Source organism: Thamnophis elegans, chromosome 8, assembly GCF_009769535.1.
Source record: "Thamnophis elegans isolate rThaEle1 chromosome 8, rThaEle1.pri, whole genome shotgun sequence".
In the NCBI taxonomy this organism is placed as follows: domain Eukaryota; kingdom Metazoa; phylum Chordata; class Lepidosauria; order Squamata; family Colubridae; genus Thamnophis; species Thamnophis elegans.
The window spans coordinates 1,146,720-1,162,282 of record NC_045548.1 but is presented as its reverse complement, the minus strand read 5'-3'; the positions used below and the strand labels follow the sequence as shown (position 1 = coordinate 1,162,282).

At 39.3% G+C, this 15,563-nt stretch overlaps 1 protein-coding gene across 3 annotated transcripts in view; it reads right to left on the bottom strand.

The window, feature by feature from the left end:
• LOC116512700 (cadherin-6) overlaps positions 1-15,563 on the bottom strand; it is an 81,512-nt gene that overhangs the window by 24,620 nt on the left and 41,329 nt on the right. For 2 of the 3 annotated variants that reach the window (XM_032223311.1, XM_032223310.1), the window contains exons 3-6: positions 12,440-12,559; positions 10,277-10,444; positions 7,703-7,890; positions 1,520-1,773 (exon numbers count right to left, since the gene is read on the bottom strand). In XM_032223311.1, coding sequence (XP_032079202.1) covers positions 1,520-1,773; positions 7,703-7,890; positions 10,277-10,444; positions 12,440-12,559 — 730 coding nt within the window. Of the gene's footprint in view, positions 1-1,519; positions 1,774-7,702; positions 7,891-10,276; positions 10,445-12,202; positions 12,560-15,563 lie in introns of those variants that run through there. The other variant, XM_032223312.1, reaches the window with a different exon arrangement.

Genomic DNA, 15,563 nt, shown 5'->3' with positions numbered 1-15,563 from the left:
TTTGTTTGTCCCTAACTTTGTTTCATCTGAGTCTATTTTTATACGTATCTCTCCATTTTCATCCTTATCTTTTTAATGACCTCGGTGGCATCTCTTTTTTTAATTTTTTTTTTTAATTCCAATAATGGCCCACAGCCAGGAGTTTCTTTCATTGAGCAATGTCTTCTCTGTGGCTGCCCCGGCCCTTTGGAACGAGCTCCCCATGGAGATTCGGACCCTCGCCCACCCTTCGGGCCTTCCGGACGGCCGTGAAGACCTGGCTGTCCCAGCAAGCCTGGGGTTGAGTCCCCCCCCCCCTACTCGAATTTGCTGTGTCTGTTGTGCTTTTGAATTGTTCGTATTGTCCGATTGTTTTTGTCTTACTTTTTGTAATTTCCCCTCCCTTGGCTTTTGTTCAGCCGCCCTGAGTCCCTTCGGGGAATAGGGCGGCCTACAAATTGAATAAACTCCAACTCCAACTCCAACTCTTAATGTCGTTCACAGAATTTTATTGGGGGAGAAGGAAATCCAAACATCCTATTCCTTCCTGATTTTTCCATGCTTTCCCACCACCCATCATTCCCCTCTCCAGGTTTATTAACAAAAGGATAACTATGCTAACTTTCTTCAACTAGGTAGATCTGATAGTCGTTGGGCTACAACTGCCTTCTTTCCCAGGCACCGTGGACAATGTTGTGTGTGTGCTTATTGAGGGGAAACTATACAGGTAGTCCTCAACTTACAACAGTTCATTTGCTAACAGTTCAAAGTTACAACGGCACTGAAAAAAGTGACATGGCCATTTTTCACACTTACAGTCATTGCAGAATCCCCATGGGGTCAAAATCCAGGCGCTTGGCAACGGTCTCATGTTTATGACAGGCGCAGTGTCCCAGGCTCATGTCATCCCCTTTTGCCACCTTCTGACAAGCAAAGCCCATGGGGAAGCCAGATTCACTTAGCAACCGTGTTATTAATTTAACAGCTCAAGTGATTCGCTTAATAACTGTGCCAAGAAATGTTGTAAAACGGGGCTCAGCAAATGTCTCACTTAGTAAACCAAAATTTGGGGCTCAATTGTGATTGTAAGTCGAGGACTACCTGTAATTTAACTTCTTGTTTGCTTCCCAAGATGGTAAGCCACGGAAAAGAGGAATGGATGGAAGGAAGGAAGGAAGGAAGGAAGGAAAGAAAGAAAAAAGGAAAAAAGGGAGGAAGGGTAGAAGGATGTGGAAGGAAGGAAGAAAAAAAGGAAGGGAGGAAAGAGTGGAAGGAACTTCCACTTTTACAGCACTTTTGCAATACCATAGAGTGACTTTAGTGTTTTGTCTCACTTTATATTCTCACATATATTGAAAGGAGGAGGAGAATCCAGTTCACGTTTTGTACGTCCACTAACTCATTTAACCGGGGACTCTGTGTAACCTGGCACCTGTTTCTTCTCTCTCCTTACTACAATAAAGTTTTCTCATCGTGTTTATGTACCGCTGCCTTCCCAACGGAGCCTTGCCAGTTGGAGACCTCTGGTCTGTATGCTTACTTGATGGGGTTCTTCGCACTGTCAGGATCCCGGGCTGTTACGGCTCCAATGACGGTATTTATCAGGACATCTTCCTTTACTTCTAATATATAAGCTGGTCTGCTGAAGATTGGAGGTTCATCTACGTCCTCTACTTGAATTCTGACAGTAGTAATGTCCTTGAAGGGTCCCAGATAGAGGAATCTGGGATCCACGTGAGGATTGCTAGCTTCCACTTTCAGAGTAAACTGTTTCCGCTTTTCAAAATCCAAAGCCTAAAAAGAGAAATATATATATATGTATATATTAAGAGGAATTTTGAGAAAGCATTCAGAAAGACCTGTCAATTAGAGAAACATCAAGTTGCAATGAATGAGTTTAGGCTGAATAATTTAAACTCAAGTTTTACAGTCCAATTCAGAATGAACATCCCTTGAATACAACAGAAAACATAATTGTTTGTTTTGACTATAGTCAAAGAGGACTTTAATGACCATTCCCTACCAACCATCTCTTTGTCAGTATAAATTGATGGATGTGCAGGCTCAATTTGGAAATAAAGAGATGCCTAAGGCTAATCAGACTTAAATATCTTGCTTTTGTAATCACTAGCAAGCAGTATAAAGGTGTAATTGAACACCTGATGGGCCAAGCTGCACTGCTGATTATTTCCATTTCTATTCAGTATTTCATGAATTGTGCAAGTATATGCAAACACCTACAGTACATCTGTAATTCCCCACCCTCTGAAAACTCTGATTTAAGATAAAGGTGATCTTCATCTCTGACTTCTCCCACTCTCCATAAGCAAAAATATTTAATTGTTAAAACATCTCCACTTGAAATGGAGAAACTATCCTTCTTGTATTAAGATTTTGAAAGAAAAAAAATGGTCCATTACTCATGACAACTATAATCCTATCTGTGGCAAAGATTTTCAGCATCCAGAATCTGCTGGGATGTGATGCAAAATGGTGAGATATTCAGCTTCTTATCACAAGCACAAACACCATTTGACTTTTAGCAAGGTGTTAATGGCATCAGCTTTGTTTAAGTCAACAGAATATGTTGACACGCTTAATTTACAGTAGGTCAAGAGTGTATGCTGGCAGGAGTTCAAATTCGCACTTTCCCAACTTTTCTGAAAGGAGCATTCCCAAATAGGCTTGCAAAACTCTTATCAGCTTCCTTGCCATAACGGGATATTTCCCTCACAAATAGAAAACACAGCGTTGGTTTGGAATTGCCCTTTCTTTTCCTTAAAAGCCGATGCCCCCAAATGGCACACTCTGCAGTCAAAAGCAATCAAGTGTAATATTCAGTAAATTGGTGCAGCAGAAATGCTATCAGCAAGCAAAATGATCACCATCATGTGATTGCTTACTAACAAGTGCTGATGGTGAATTAATGTTTCTAGAAGGAGCTGAAGGAATTTGCCTTAATGGATTTTGCTGTCCACAAGATTATTGTGCATCAGCCTTAATGGCATCTACTAGGTTTCTGGATGAACCGTATGCTCGGTAGTAGATAGTCGTTATAGGACCATCAGTGAAAAGCACTATTTCGGAGTTTTATACTTGAAGTGAAGAGAAGAGAATCAGAGTAGAAAAACAGGAACCAAGGAGATCAACATGAAAGTCTCAGCAGATTTTGGTAAACCGATGTGCTACAGGCAAATTTTTGTAAACGTCTTTAAAAGTCTTTATGTTTCTCAACTGAACTTTATCTGTTCCGTGATACTGATACTGATAAAAGAGGATATTTGTGGTTTAGGGTTCAAATGAGGGGCCACGGGTGCTCTCTGAGCTTGCTTGTTTTCTCGCAGATGTTTCGTTACCCAAACTAGGTAACATCAACAGTGCACTAATCATGTTACCTAATTTTGGTAACGAAACATCTGCGGGAAAACGACCAGCTCAGAGTATTCAGTGCCCCTATCTCAAATGGTATGATTGTTGCGCTTTTAAATTATGTATTGTTTTGTGTTGTTGTCAAATTGTCTGTATCCCCTTTCCCTTGTTTGAGTTGTGAGCCGCCCTGAGTCCCCTTGGGGAAAAGGGCGGCATACAAATGAAACAAACAAACAAACAAACAAACAAACAGTGAGTGTAAATAAAGATGGAAAAATTGTTTGAATGAACAAAGTAACAATAGAGATGCCTCTTCAAGGTCCTACTGTGCCTGGAAGTGGAAATAAGTGTGTGACTCGGTGTAATTAGACAACTACCGCCTGCACATGATAACAAATATATAAAATTCTTATTTTCAGAAAATATTATGTACACCTTATGCAGGGGTGTTATTGAAAAATGTTAGCAACAGGTTCTCTGCACTGTTGCTCGGTGGGCATGGCCATGGGGGCCACGCACCAGGGAGGGGGTCGTCTTCACCCTCTCCAGGCTCCGGAGTCTTTTTTTGAGCCTCTGGGAGGCAGACTCTGGAGGTTCTCGAAGGCCAGAAACAGGCCCATTTTCGGACTTCTGATACAATAGCAATAGCAGTTAGACTTATATACCGCTTCATAGGGCTTTCAGCCCTCTCTAAGCGGTTTACAGAGTCAGCATATCGCCCCCAACAACAATCCGGGTCCTCATTTTACCCACCTCGGAAGGATGGAAGGCTGAGTCAACCTTGAGCCGGTGAGATTTGAACAGCTGAACTAGCAGACAGCTGAAGTGGCCTGCAGTACTGCACTCTACCCACTGTGCCACCTTGGCTCCTTTACTTCCGGTAAGCCTGTTTTTCACCCTCCCCAGGCTACATAGCCCTTCCTTAAGCCTCCAGGAAGACAAAAATGGCCTCCCCCAGGCTCCAGAGGCTCTCCTGAGGCCAGAAACGGGCTCATTTCCGGACTTCCGGGATACCCATTTTGGCCCTCCCAGAGCCTCCATGCACTTACCTGGCATATTGAACGGGGCACCTGGAGACTCCTGGGAAGGGAGGGGCAAGGCAGGTGGGGTCAGTCAGTCCTTGCAACTACTGGTTCAGTGAGCCAGATGTAAAATTAACATCCGGTTGGCCTGAACCAGTAGGAACCGGCTGAATCCCACCCCTGACCTTATGTCTTCTCAGGGAAGTGGTATTTTGCCAGCTTGTTTAATTATGTTAAACATTCAGATAAGGTACATGGACTTTTTTTAAAAACTCTTTTGGTAATTCTTATGGTAACCATGAGAGGGACATCATTATTAGTCCTAAGCACTGCTTGTTCCTCTTGTTATCCCGTTCCACTTGCTTATTTGAAGGCTGAAAGGCCACTTTTAAATATGCCTGTGTGTTTGTGCGAAGGTTTGGAAAAGGTTGGTAAAACATAGATGCTGACAAATCATCCCGTGACTCTGAATCTCTCCTTATCAGACAACAACACTTGAGACCCTTTTTCTATCAGCCAAAAACACCCGTCAGTCTTTCTCAGTCTTTAGCCTTAGATCTTGGAAGTGCCCATGCGCCTGGAGACGGTGGGAATATTTGTTATTTGTTAAATTTATTGGTCTCCCATCTCGTGATGGGGCTGCTCTGAGCAGCTTACAGCAGTTAAAGCGGAAAAGAGAAATGATTTTTTAAAAAAAATGTAAACATAACAAATGCAAAGTGATGAAACAATAAAACATCAACAATGAAAGTATAAAAATAGGAATTAAAAGATAGGTGAAGGGAATGGGACGTACATAAGTATCCATTGCTCAGTTCTTACCCTCACGCATTCAGGTAAGAGGGGGGTGTTTAAAAGAACAATGACTATATATGTATAGTTTTTTGTTGTTTCTTTAAAAAAGAAGGAGGAAGATATATGTTAAAATTAAATATGTATATTGAAAAGGAATTATAAATACCATCAACATCAAATGGAGCTCACTCAGAAGCTGAAATACACTAAGTAAATGAGAAGAGTGTGAAGTAGAGGATAGAAGTAAGTGAAGAAGAGAGGTATAGGAGAGAGGGCAGGAGAGGGGAAGAGGAGGAGAGAAAGGAGGAGTGGAAAGGGGAGAGGGGGGAAGTAGAGAAGAAAAGGGTGACAGAGGGAAGAAAGGAGGTAGGGAGAAGGAGGAGGAGAGAGGGAGAAGAAAGTGATGGATAAGGTAGAAATATGTTGTATGGAGAGCAGAAGAGCCAATAATCGTTTTGGGAGTTGATGGTAGGATGAATTAATGTAAACATACAATATGATGTTCACTATGTAATAGTATACATGTGGTTATATGTTATGAAAATGAATATCCATACGGCTGAGGATTTCAATACTAGAATGGATTCTGGAGAGTCTCCATTGGGGACATTCAACAATTGATAGGGCAGGGTGGAAATATATTAGCTAAATTAATTTTGTTGCATCTCCTGGGCCTTGAAGTTAGCTGCCACAATAGATGTTCTCTGAAAAATATGTCAGAGAAATTCCATGGCCATATCTTTATCAAGAAGAGAGTTACAGAATACCTTTAAAAAAAAAAAAGTAGGCAGGACATGGCTTATTATCTATTAACTTTCTTATAACATTGTTTATTTCTGATACAATTTTTATGGCTCAACCCAATCAAAAGACTTTAGACAAGTCACAAGAGGGTAAAACATATATAAAAAGCTAAATCAATTAGAATAGACCAGCTTGCCCAGGACAGATGCCAGTAATATTCAATTAGGATTGAAAGCTTGCTGAAATTATAAATATAATGCTAATGTGGTCTTTCTAGTCAACTCTAAGGCCATAATATAATTTTATTCTGTATCATAGTGTACAATGCCAAAGGGCTTGGTGATTGTTCAAAAGGACATAAAAGGTGTAATTAGTTTTAAATGATAATGAAATAAGAACAAGTCACCCATAAAAAATACTTGAGTATTCAGATGCAAATTATGGTTTTGTCATCAAGCCATCTCAAGGTTCTCTCCCCCCCCCCCCCCGTTGGTGGCATTCTCCTCTTCAGCTTTATAACTGAAGCTTTTAATTTACCTTTGGCGTTCTCATATGGATTTCCAGATTCAGTGTATAACTGGAAGGGATCTAATTAGTTTATAGTGAAAAATTTAAGGTATACCACCCTTATGAGAAATGCCAGTATAAGACTGGAAGCGAATCTATGATCCGTTAAATGAAATGCTTGAAATGATAGTTCATTTTTCATTTTTTTCTACTACTGCTCCTTGTTATATTTATTTATTGCTTTCAGGGTTTAGTTTTTTCCTCTTTTTTTTTTAAATCAGAGTTTGAATCTGGGATATAGGAAAAAAAATACTGTATTTCTCTCCTGAGGTTTTGAGTAATTACAGCCTAAAGAAGGTTTTCCTCTCTTTTATGTAGAGATTAATAGAGCTAAATTTACAAAATAGGAGAGCTGCAGCTGGTAAGCCTTGTTCTTCTTTACCCTTAAATAACTTTTAAATTATGGAACAGATAAAGCTCTGCATTTGCACACATCAACTGTTTAAATACAGGAGGGTATTTTATGTTCACTTATTTTTAATGTGCTGCACTCTGAATTGTTAATTGATTGATTCAACAAGATTCTGTTTAATGGATGACTTTATCCTTGTGGAATTAGAACTGTCACCAAAGATCTTTTATATATGAAGGATTTTACCCAGAAGACACATTAAAAATGAGAATATCTTTCTGGATAAGACATACAATCCTTTTACTGCCGTAGTCGCCAAATCCCTTTTATGTTTAATATACTTTGTTTTGCCTCTTTAATTTTATTTGTGTGCAGATTGCAGATGTTTTATCAAGTGTGAATCTTTCCACTTGCACCTATTCCCTGAGTACCTGTTTTTTTTTCTACAACATTCCCATGAAGTTAGAATATATTGGGGATTGTCTAAACATTACTTTGTATTCGAAAAACAAATGCAAAATGGCAGAAACAATGAGAATGAATATAATAACTGAATGTAAACATATTCATTGCATACATCTGAAGTGTGCAATTTTGAAACGACCCATATCCCAGAAATCATTCGATCAGGTTTAGCTGAAATTGTTTTCAGAGACCATATCAAGGTATTCAAACCATGCGTAAGGACTGCACTATAAAACTTAAAGGCTCCCACCCATGTGTACCTTGCCTGAGACCATACAACTGTAGGAATCCTATCTGTATTACTTATTTGATTTCTGAATCCAGTAGAACTTTTGTTTAAGAACATCTTGAAAACTTCATTTTGCATGTCACAAAAAAAATCTGGAATGAAGCATCTTAGCATACCCACCTTTTTTACAATTACAATGCCTTCTTGTGTTTCCTTGTCTGTTGTAATCCCAAACATTTCTGAGCCATCCCCTTCAAGAATGCTATATTCCATCTCAGCATTTGGACCCACATCTGCATCATTAGCCTTTATCCGTCCAATTGGTGAATTAAGGGGTGCAGATTCTCCTATTTTGAATTGATAGGCACCTGAAGGTAGAGATGGAAAATTCCACCAGACACAATTAACATTATTTCAGCTTAGTTTAGTTTACTTTATTGATTAGCCCTTGGTCCTTATCAAAGTGCAGAGTCCCAGACAGAAATTATTACTAAAACCTGGTAAAAACAATTTAAAATGGAACTGGGTAAAATACAACTTAAAATGAAATTGGAATAAAATACATTAATTTCATATATAAATAAAATATGATAAAATTACAATATTTCAGCATTTTTCAACAATCTCTTTAAATTTTCTTATTATACCTGTTAGCTGTCTGTATACACATCAATAGTTACTACTAAATTGCAGCTCCTTTAAAAATAGGGAAGACTTTCTTCATGCAAATCAGTGTCTAGGTTCATATGACAGGCTTCAAAGAATTAGGTAGGGCTGAGTTTTAATATTTTGTGAGTGTTATATGCCATTAACCCATATAGTTAACTAGACATTCTTAGTCTTAACCTCAAATGGCTACAAATTTGTTTGTGGCTAAACAAATCTTCACCATACAAATAACTCACCCTAATTATTTGTCTCTTCCAGGTGGCTCTTTAGTCTGTGAAACTATCTATCCTCTACCTATTTAGGGGGTATCAAATCTGGGATCATCCTCATGCAAATCATGTGATCAAAAGGGTCTTTCTCCTCACCATTATCTCTCTGCCAAGCAAGCGCCATGATTAGTTATGCAAACCGAAAAGGGCACTATAAATACAAGTGGCTGAAAAATTCTTTAATTGCAGTAATATGATGCATGAGGATTATCAAACCAGTGACTATGATACACGGTTCTTTACTCTGAGAAATTTAGCGGCAGCTAAAGAGATTAAAGAGACCGCTCTTGCTTTTGAATCCTGCCACTCGACAGCACTACTTGTGGCAGGGAAATGGTACTACATCTACTAATTTAGCATGGATCAGTGACACAAAGAAGAAACCCGAATCTGGCTCAATTTATTCTTTCAGTCGGAGGAGATTAAGTTTTTTTATACTTAAAGGGAACTATTTTAACTTATTTTATTTTTTACAAGCTTGCCAGACAGCCAAATATTCAGGAACCTTTAGGTGACCAAACCTTTTAGGATACAGAAGTGTGCGCAATTCAACATGGATGAGTGTATTTATCTATAGCTATTATCTTTTCTTTAAAGCCAATTTCATCATTCCTTCTTAGCACAACATCAGGAGCCATTTTTAGCAATAGAAGAAGCTAGAAATATTTACAATATCAAATAAAAACATGCAATACATTTCAGTAATCCAAAACTGATCACCACTGATGTGCTGCACTGCAAATGACCCACAGATACTTTGATGGGGGCTGTTTTGTTATTGTGCCTCTGTATTGTTGTTTTACGGTATCTGCAAAGCTTGGGGCATCATCAGAACATCTCACATTACAAAGAGCTCATGTCAACAGGAATTTCCTGTTCCCCGTAGCCACAGGCTGATATTTGCCCTATATTATGAATATTTTTTCAGCAGGGGAAAAAATGAATAAATTCATTTCTCATACGTTTCTCTCCTGAATTTTTTTTTCCTTGTAGAAAAAAGAACTTGAGAATGCCCACTTGGGCAGTACTGCTTTGCAATGCATGGAAAATTCCTTGCCTCTGGAAAGCAAATATGTCAGGCCAAAGGATTCTAATCCAACCTTTTCCCAAATGGGTAGGTGATCTATTATTGATGGATCTGTATGCGATTTTCACAGCATTTGGCAAAAATAAGAGCCCAAAAATGCACCTTATGTAGGTGATTTAACTAGTGAAAAGGGGAGACAAAAATAAAAGATGTAGACATGGATTAACAATTGGACTAATTTTCCCTATTATATTTGAATTGGTTCTAAGTGATTTCTTTTGATCCTTTAAAATGGTACATTACAACACCAGAATAGCTGCAAAGAAAACTCTTATGAGTAATTGCCAGTAGTTAAGTTGTGAACTAATCTGGGCCTTGAATAACAAGAAAAATAGAAAGTTATCTTTTTAAGAAAACAGAAATAAACTGAAACATAGAGGAAAAAAGCTTTCCCACAATGCAAAGAGGGAATACAATTCTAACATTAGGGTAGCTAGTTACTTAACATCTTAATGGCATGTTGGCAATTATAAGGTCTAAATTTCCTTTTTAATGAAAGATGTGAATTCAAAGAATACATTATGAAATAGAGCTCTGGCTGGGTTTTTTGTGCTTGCCAGAGATCTTTAGCCTAATGTTCAGAATAAATTGTAAAAAGGCATTCCTTTCCCCTCAGCTAGGTCCATTGAATTGTCCATGCCTCTACTTGTGCATAAAGTTCCTGTCATTCGATTGGCAAAATCTTCTATGGGTGAAACTAAATAAGGAAAAAAAGTATTTTTCACATACTCTGGGGGAAGCGGGGTGGATTGTCATTGACATCAGTCAAGGTGATGTTCACCGTGGTGGTTCCTGATAATCCACCCATCTGGCCTCCCATATCCTTGGCTTGGATGACGACTTGGTATTGCTCTCGGTTTTCTCGATCCATGTTCAGCAAAGCTGTTTTGATGATACCTAGGAATGTGGGGGGGGGGGGGAAAGATTGTTTAAATATGTTATTCTAAGTCAGGGGTGTCAAACTTGATTTCACACCAGGGTTGTGTTTGACTTCAGGGGCAGGGGAGGCCATGGCTGCGGTGGGTCTGGTCAGCTTGACCTCACTGGTGTCGAGGAGGACGCCTGTGGTGGCCCATGTGCTCTGCCAGCGAAAACACTCCCCAGAGCTCCATTTTCAGCTGCGGTTTTCATTTCCAATGAAAATGGAGCTCAGGGCCACCCAAATCAAGGACCCCGTGGGCCGGATCCAGCCCCTGGGCCTTGAGTTTGACACCCCTGTTCTAAGCAATACTTCAGAAGTCAGAATGCAGTACCTCTAAGATGAGATTAGATAGAGATACAGAGATAGAAAATAAATAGAGGTTGGATAGAGATAGAGATGGCGACAAAGATAATACAATGCCTCTCCTACATACCTCCCAGTATGAGCCAGCTGTGAATTGCTGGAACAATAGCTATGCTTAATCTTATTATGACAGTATCTACTGTGCACCAAATATTTCCGTAAATGATCTCAGTAATTTTTATATTTAATGCTTTGATGCCCCTTCTACTTAATAGAGTAACTCAAATACTTCGAAATGGGAAAAAAACACCATATTCTAATATGAATTTTAGCATATCTTTCTTTCTTTCTTCTCTCTTCTCCTCTCCCTGTCTCTCTCTTCTCTCTCTCTCTCTCCTCACTCTCTTCTCTCCCTCCCTCTCCCTTCTCTCTCTCTTCTCTTTCTCTTCTCTCTCCCTCTCTCTCTTTTCTCTCTCTTCTCTCTCTCCTCTCTCTCTCTTCTCTCCCTCTCTCTACCTTCTCTCTTCTCTCCTCTCTCTCTTCTCTCCCTCTCTCTCCTCTTTTTCTCTTCCCTCTCCTCTCCCTCTTTCTCTCTCCCTGCTCTCTCTCTCCTCTCTCTCTCTCTCTCTCCTCTTCTTCTCTTTTTTCTCTCCCTCTCTCTCTCCTCCTCTCTCTCCTCTCTCTCTTTCTCTCCCTCTCTCTCTCTCTCTTTCTCTCTCTCCTCTCTCTCTCTCTTCTCCTCTCTTCTCTCCCCCCTCTCTCTCCCCCCCCTCTCTCTCATTTCTTCCATATGAGCTAGTGTGCTGCAATATTGATCTAGAACCAGTCAGACCCAGTCAGAAATCCTTGTTAAATGTTGGGAAAGCACTAGGTGACTTTCAACCAGTCATTGTCACAATCAGGCTCACAAGGTTGTGTTAGGAAAAATTGGAGGAGAGAGTGCCACAAAGCCACTTTGAATGCGTGATGAAAAGTTGGTTATCAAACTAAACAGGAGGAGAAGTTCGGTTAAGTCTAGTTCCATTTCCGTGGTGGGTTCCTACTAGTTCGGACCGGTTCTCCCAAATCGATAGTGCTGCCTTCAAACAGAGAGTGAACCGGTTCTCTGTTCCCTTGAGAGTGCCCCTCCCCGCCCCTGGGTTATAATTACCTTTATTTTAGCTTCTGAAGCCCAGCTAATCCAGGGCAGCAGCTTGAATTGCCGCTCTTCAGCTGTTTTCCTTTTTTCCTCAGTATTTTTTGTTCAATTGTGCAGACACGCACAGCGCACGTCTGGCACACACTCACCGAACTGGTAGTAATGCCAGTAAGAACCCACCACTGTTTCATTTTAAATCTATTAGCAAGATCTTTTTCCTGCCTATAATTTCCTTTTCTTTTCCTCCCACATTCAAAGTCAAATGACAGCTTTAATGGAAGCATCTACATACCCAATGTTTGCTAAATGGATTTGCATCCAGGCTAAGTTCTGCTTATTAGGTTAAGATATTCTGATTTTAAAAAATGCGTCGTGCTTATAGACGTATCGCTCTGTTGGAACTCGCAAAGCCTGCATCGAGTCAAATAGATTTCTTTGAAGAGTTTGCCTAATGACACCCTAGCTTGACTTAACAAGTCGTTTTAAATCACGGAGGTTATCGGAGAATGACAGATTAAAGTCCTCTGACCTGACTCAGACTCAACAGAAAAATATGGCTGTCCCTGGAGAATGCTGTAGACAACTCGAGCGCTGTTCCCATAGGTGGGGTCATCGGCATCTGTTGCAGTGACTTGCATGACAAATGTACCTGTGACAATGAAATACAGAGTTATAAAGCGGTGTATCAAAGGATGCCATTCCAACTGCTGCTAAGAGTTAACAGAATTTGGGTTTGAGAATAGATTTCAGATGCCACAAATTTTTGAAGGTCTGGCCTTGAAGCATTGGCTCGACTAATTTCATGAAAATTAGCTGTAAATATAAGCAAGCCCATCCTGCTCCGATAGATGGAGTTGTTCTGATGTTTTGCAAATGGCTCAAGGGAATCAAACTGCACACGATGGCATTGTGTCATTCGTTTATCAGTTCATTGACATTTATTTTACAAATAGCAGTTATCAAGCTGAAAAGGAGATTTAACCTGCACGAAGCAAGGGGCTTTCTATGGTCTTTAATGGAATCCATTCACGCTTGTGCCTGCTATTTGGAATAAAAGGCTATTATTCTCCCGTTGGAAACAATGGAAGAAGGGCAATTCCAACCAGCCACAGGAGGAGAAAGGGAATTTCTGCTTATCATGGTTCTTTCTCTCTCTCCGTCTCCTCCCCATTTGGCTATTCTTGAGAGATCAAACAATGTAAAGAACAGGCAAGCCAATGTGGATTTTTTTTTTCTGATATGAGAAAATTGCTTCTGGGTTAATAGCAAAAAGAGAGTGCTCTGAAGAACAAGCCCAGAGAACCATCTCCCAAGTAACTGATAGCATTTTGCTAATCTAAAAAGCAAAACAGAGTGAGAAGATTGGTTGAGGGTCCCCAAGAAAATCCAGATGTGTAGGCAAAAATCAAATATCAAAACATCAAATATCGATGCTAGAAAAGACAGCAAATACTTTTTGGGCGTGACACTAAGAAAACTGCATGGTAGTATCTATATAGATCAGCACAAGCCTGGCTTGATTTGAAAATGATTTTATAAATACTCCAACAATTATTTATTCATATAGTATACACGTGCACATTCTTTCTCAATGCAGCGTCCTATAGAAGTGGGCACTCTGGATTTCTTCCTCCTGTCTGGGAACCATAAAGTGCATCCTGTGATGGATGCTTAAAAATGAATGAAAAAATGTATTTACTTATTCCATTTATATTCCATTTATATTCCATCTGTCACACTTTCCAGAGTGACCCTGGATGGTGTCTTGGAAGCATAACACCTGCCTCCATTTCATTAAAGCAACCTACATTTTTTCAGACACCTTTGTGAGTCTGGGGGAAAAAATAATTAATGCAACTTGTATCCAATCCAAACATACTGGATAAACATAAGAATGATAAGGCACAAATATTTAAGAGACAAATACTAATGAAATCTGGAGCTTTTCTTTTAGGTATGATGAACAAGTCAATTGAAAGACAATTTGGAGTACTATCCCTTCACATGGTGACGTCTGCATGTTCTTGCCAAGCATTGGAAGGAAAAAGAGATCCAAGAATGGATTTTGAAATTGACTGAATTGCCAGAGATGGAGAAATTAACTGCTTTGATTATATTTGCCATATATATGTAAAAGGGGAGGAGAATTTATTTATTGTTTTTTCCCTTTCTTTCAGTACCCAGCCAGGGTGGATCCTACATGCTACGTGTTAAGTGTAATTGGCCACTCCCCCCACTTGTTTGTACTCTGTTTTTGTTGTTGTTGTTGTTATAGTTGTTAGGGTTGAAGGTATGTTTTTGTTTTGCTTCATTTTGTTTGTTTGTTTTACTGTTTTATATATTATTTTCTAAGATAAAACAATGCAGTTCTTTAAAAAAATACTGATTGGATTTTATATTTATACAAAAGAAATACTGATTGGATAATATTAAGAAGATTAAAGGGAAAGGGACATGGATGGGTACACACACACACACACACTGTGAAACATCCAGCCCCACGGAAATTGTGAATGTTGTGGTTTTGTTTTTAAAGTGTTGTCTTTGTCTTCCCCCTTCCCTTGTCTATTGTGAGCCGCCCGGAGTCCTTCGGGAGTGGGCGGCATACAAGACAAATAAATACAAATAAATACACACACACACACACACACACACACACACACACACACACGTGTTTTTAACTGTAGTTTTCTGTACCTTCAAAGCCATTCCTAAGGATTCCTAACCTTTCTTGCTCTGATCTGTCTCGATTTTACCTTCTCATAGCAGCCCTTCCCCAATCCTCCAAATGCGATTGTGAAAGAATCTCTTAAGTCCATCAGAATATTGAAATAGTCAGCAAAACGTAGATTTGATGGGTGAAAACCAGGACAATGTGATCCAATGTGATCAACTCTATGGACACATCCATGTGCAATGTGGAATTGGTTTGCCCCTGCTTCCTACTGGGTATAGTTTTTAAATTTCCCAGAGTAGCTTACAGCCCTGCAATTTCCTTGTGGTCTTTCATCCAACTATTAAACAAGGTTCATGCCTGATTAGTTTTCTAAGCTCAGTCGAAGTCGGAAAAGTGTTCCCCATCTGCTGGGCTGATAGAAGATAGATGGATCCTAACGCTGGTGTGTGGGAATGCTACAATAAAGTAGCTGCATAAACTTAGATGACACATGAAAATCAGTTCATGAACTTTATCAGATGCTAATGTGCCTGGCTGAATTCTCTCTAGTTTATAGTTTATCTTCATTCAAGGCAAAAACATTCCAATATATGTGTATACTATGATTGATGCTACTGAATTTTGATTTAAGTGGAAATACTGAGAAAACCAAAGGGGAAAAAATAGCATGGATTTGTGAATAATTTTCCAGTTAACAAAAAACAACACAAGTGTGTCCCCCCCCCTTTACCTACACAGACAAAGTTGTGCAAGTCAGTTCTAATTCAAATGGGACCTTCATGTATTGCAATACAATCTTAGTTCCAACTACAAATCTATCAGCAATTACTTAGTAGAAATTACATAGTAGTTTCTAGAAATTACTAAGTAATACTAATATCTAGTAATATTTGTAGAAGGGCATATGTGAAAAGAGTTGCTGAACACATGGCAGTAAATACATGTTTATTACAATTTAGCCTAATCTGCAAATTAA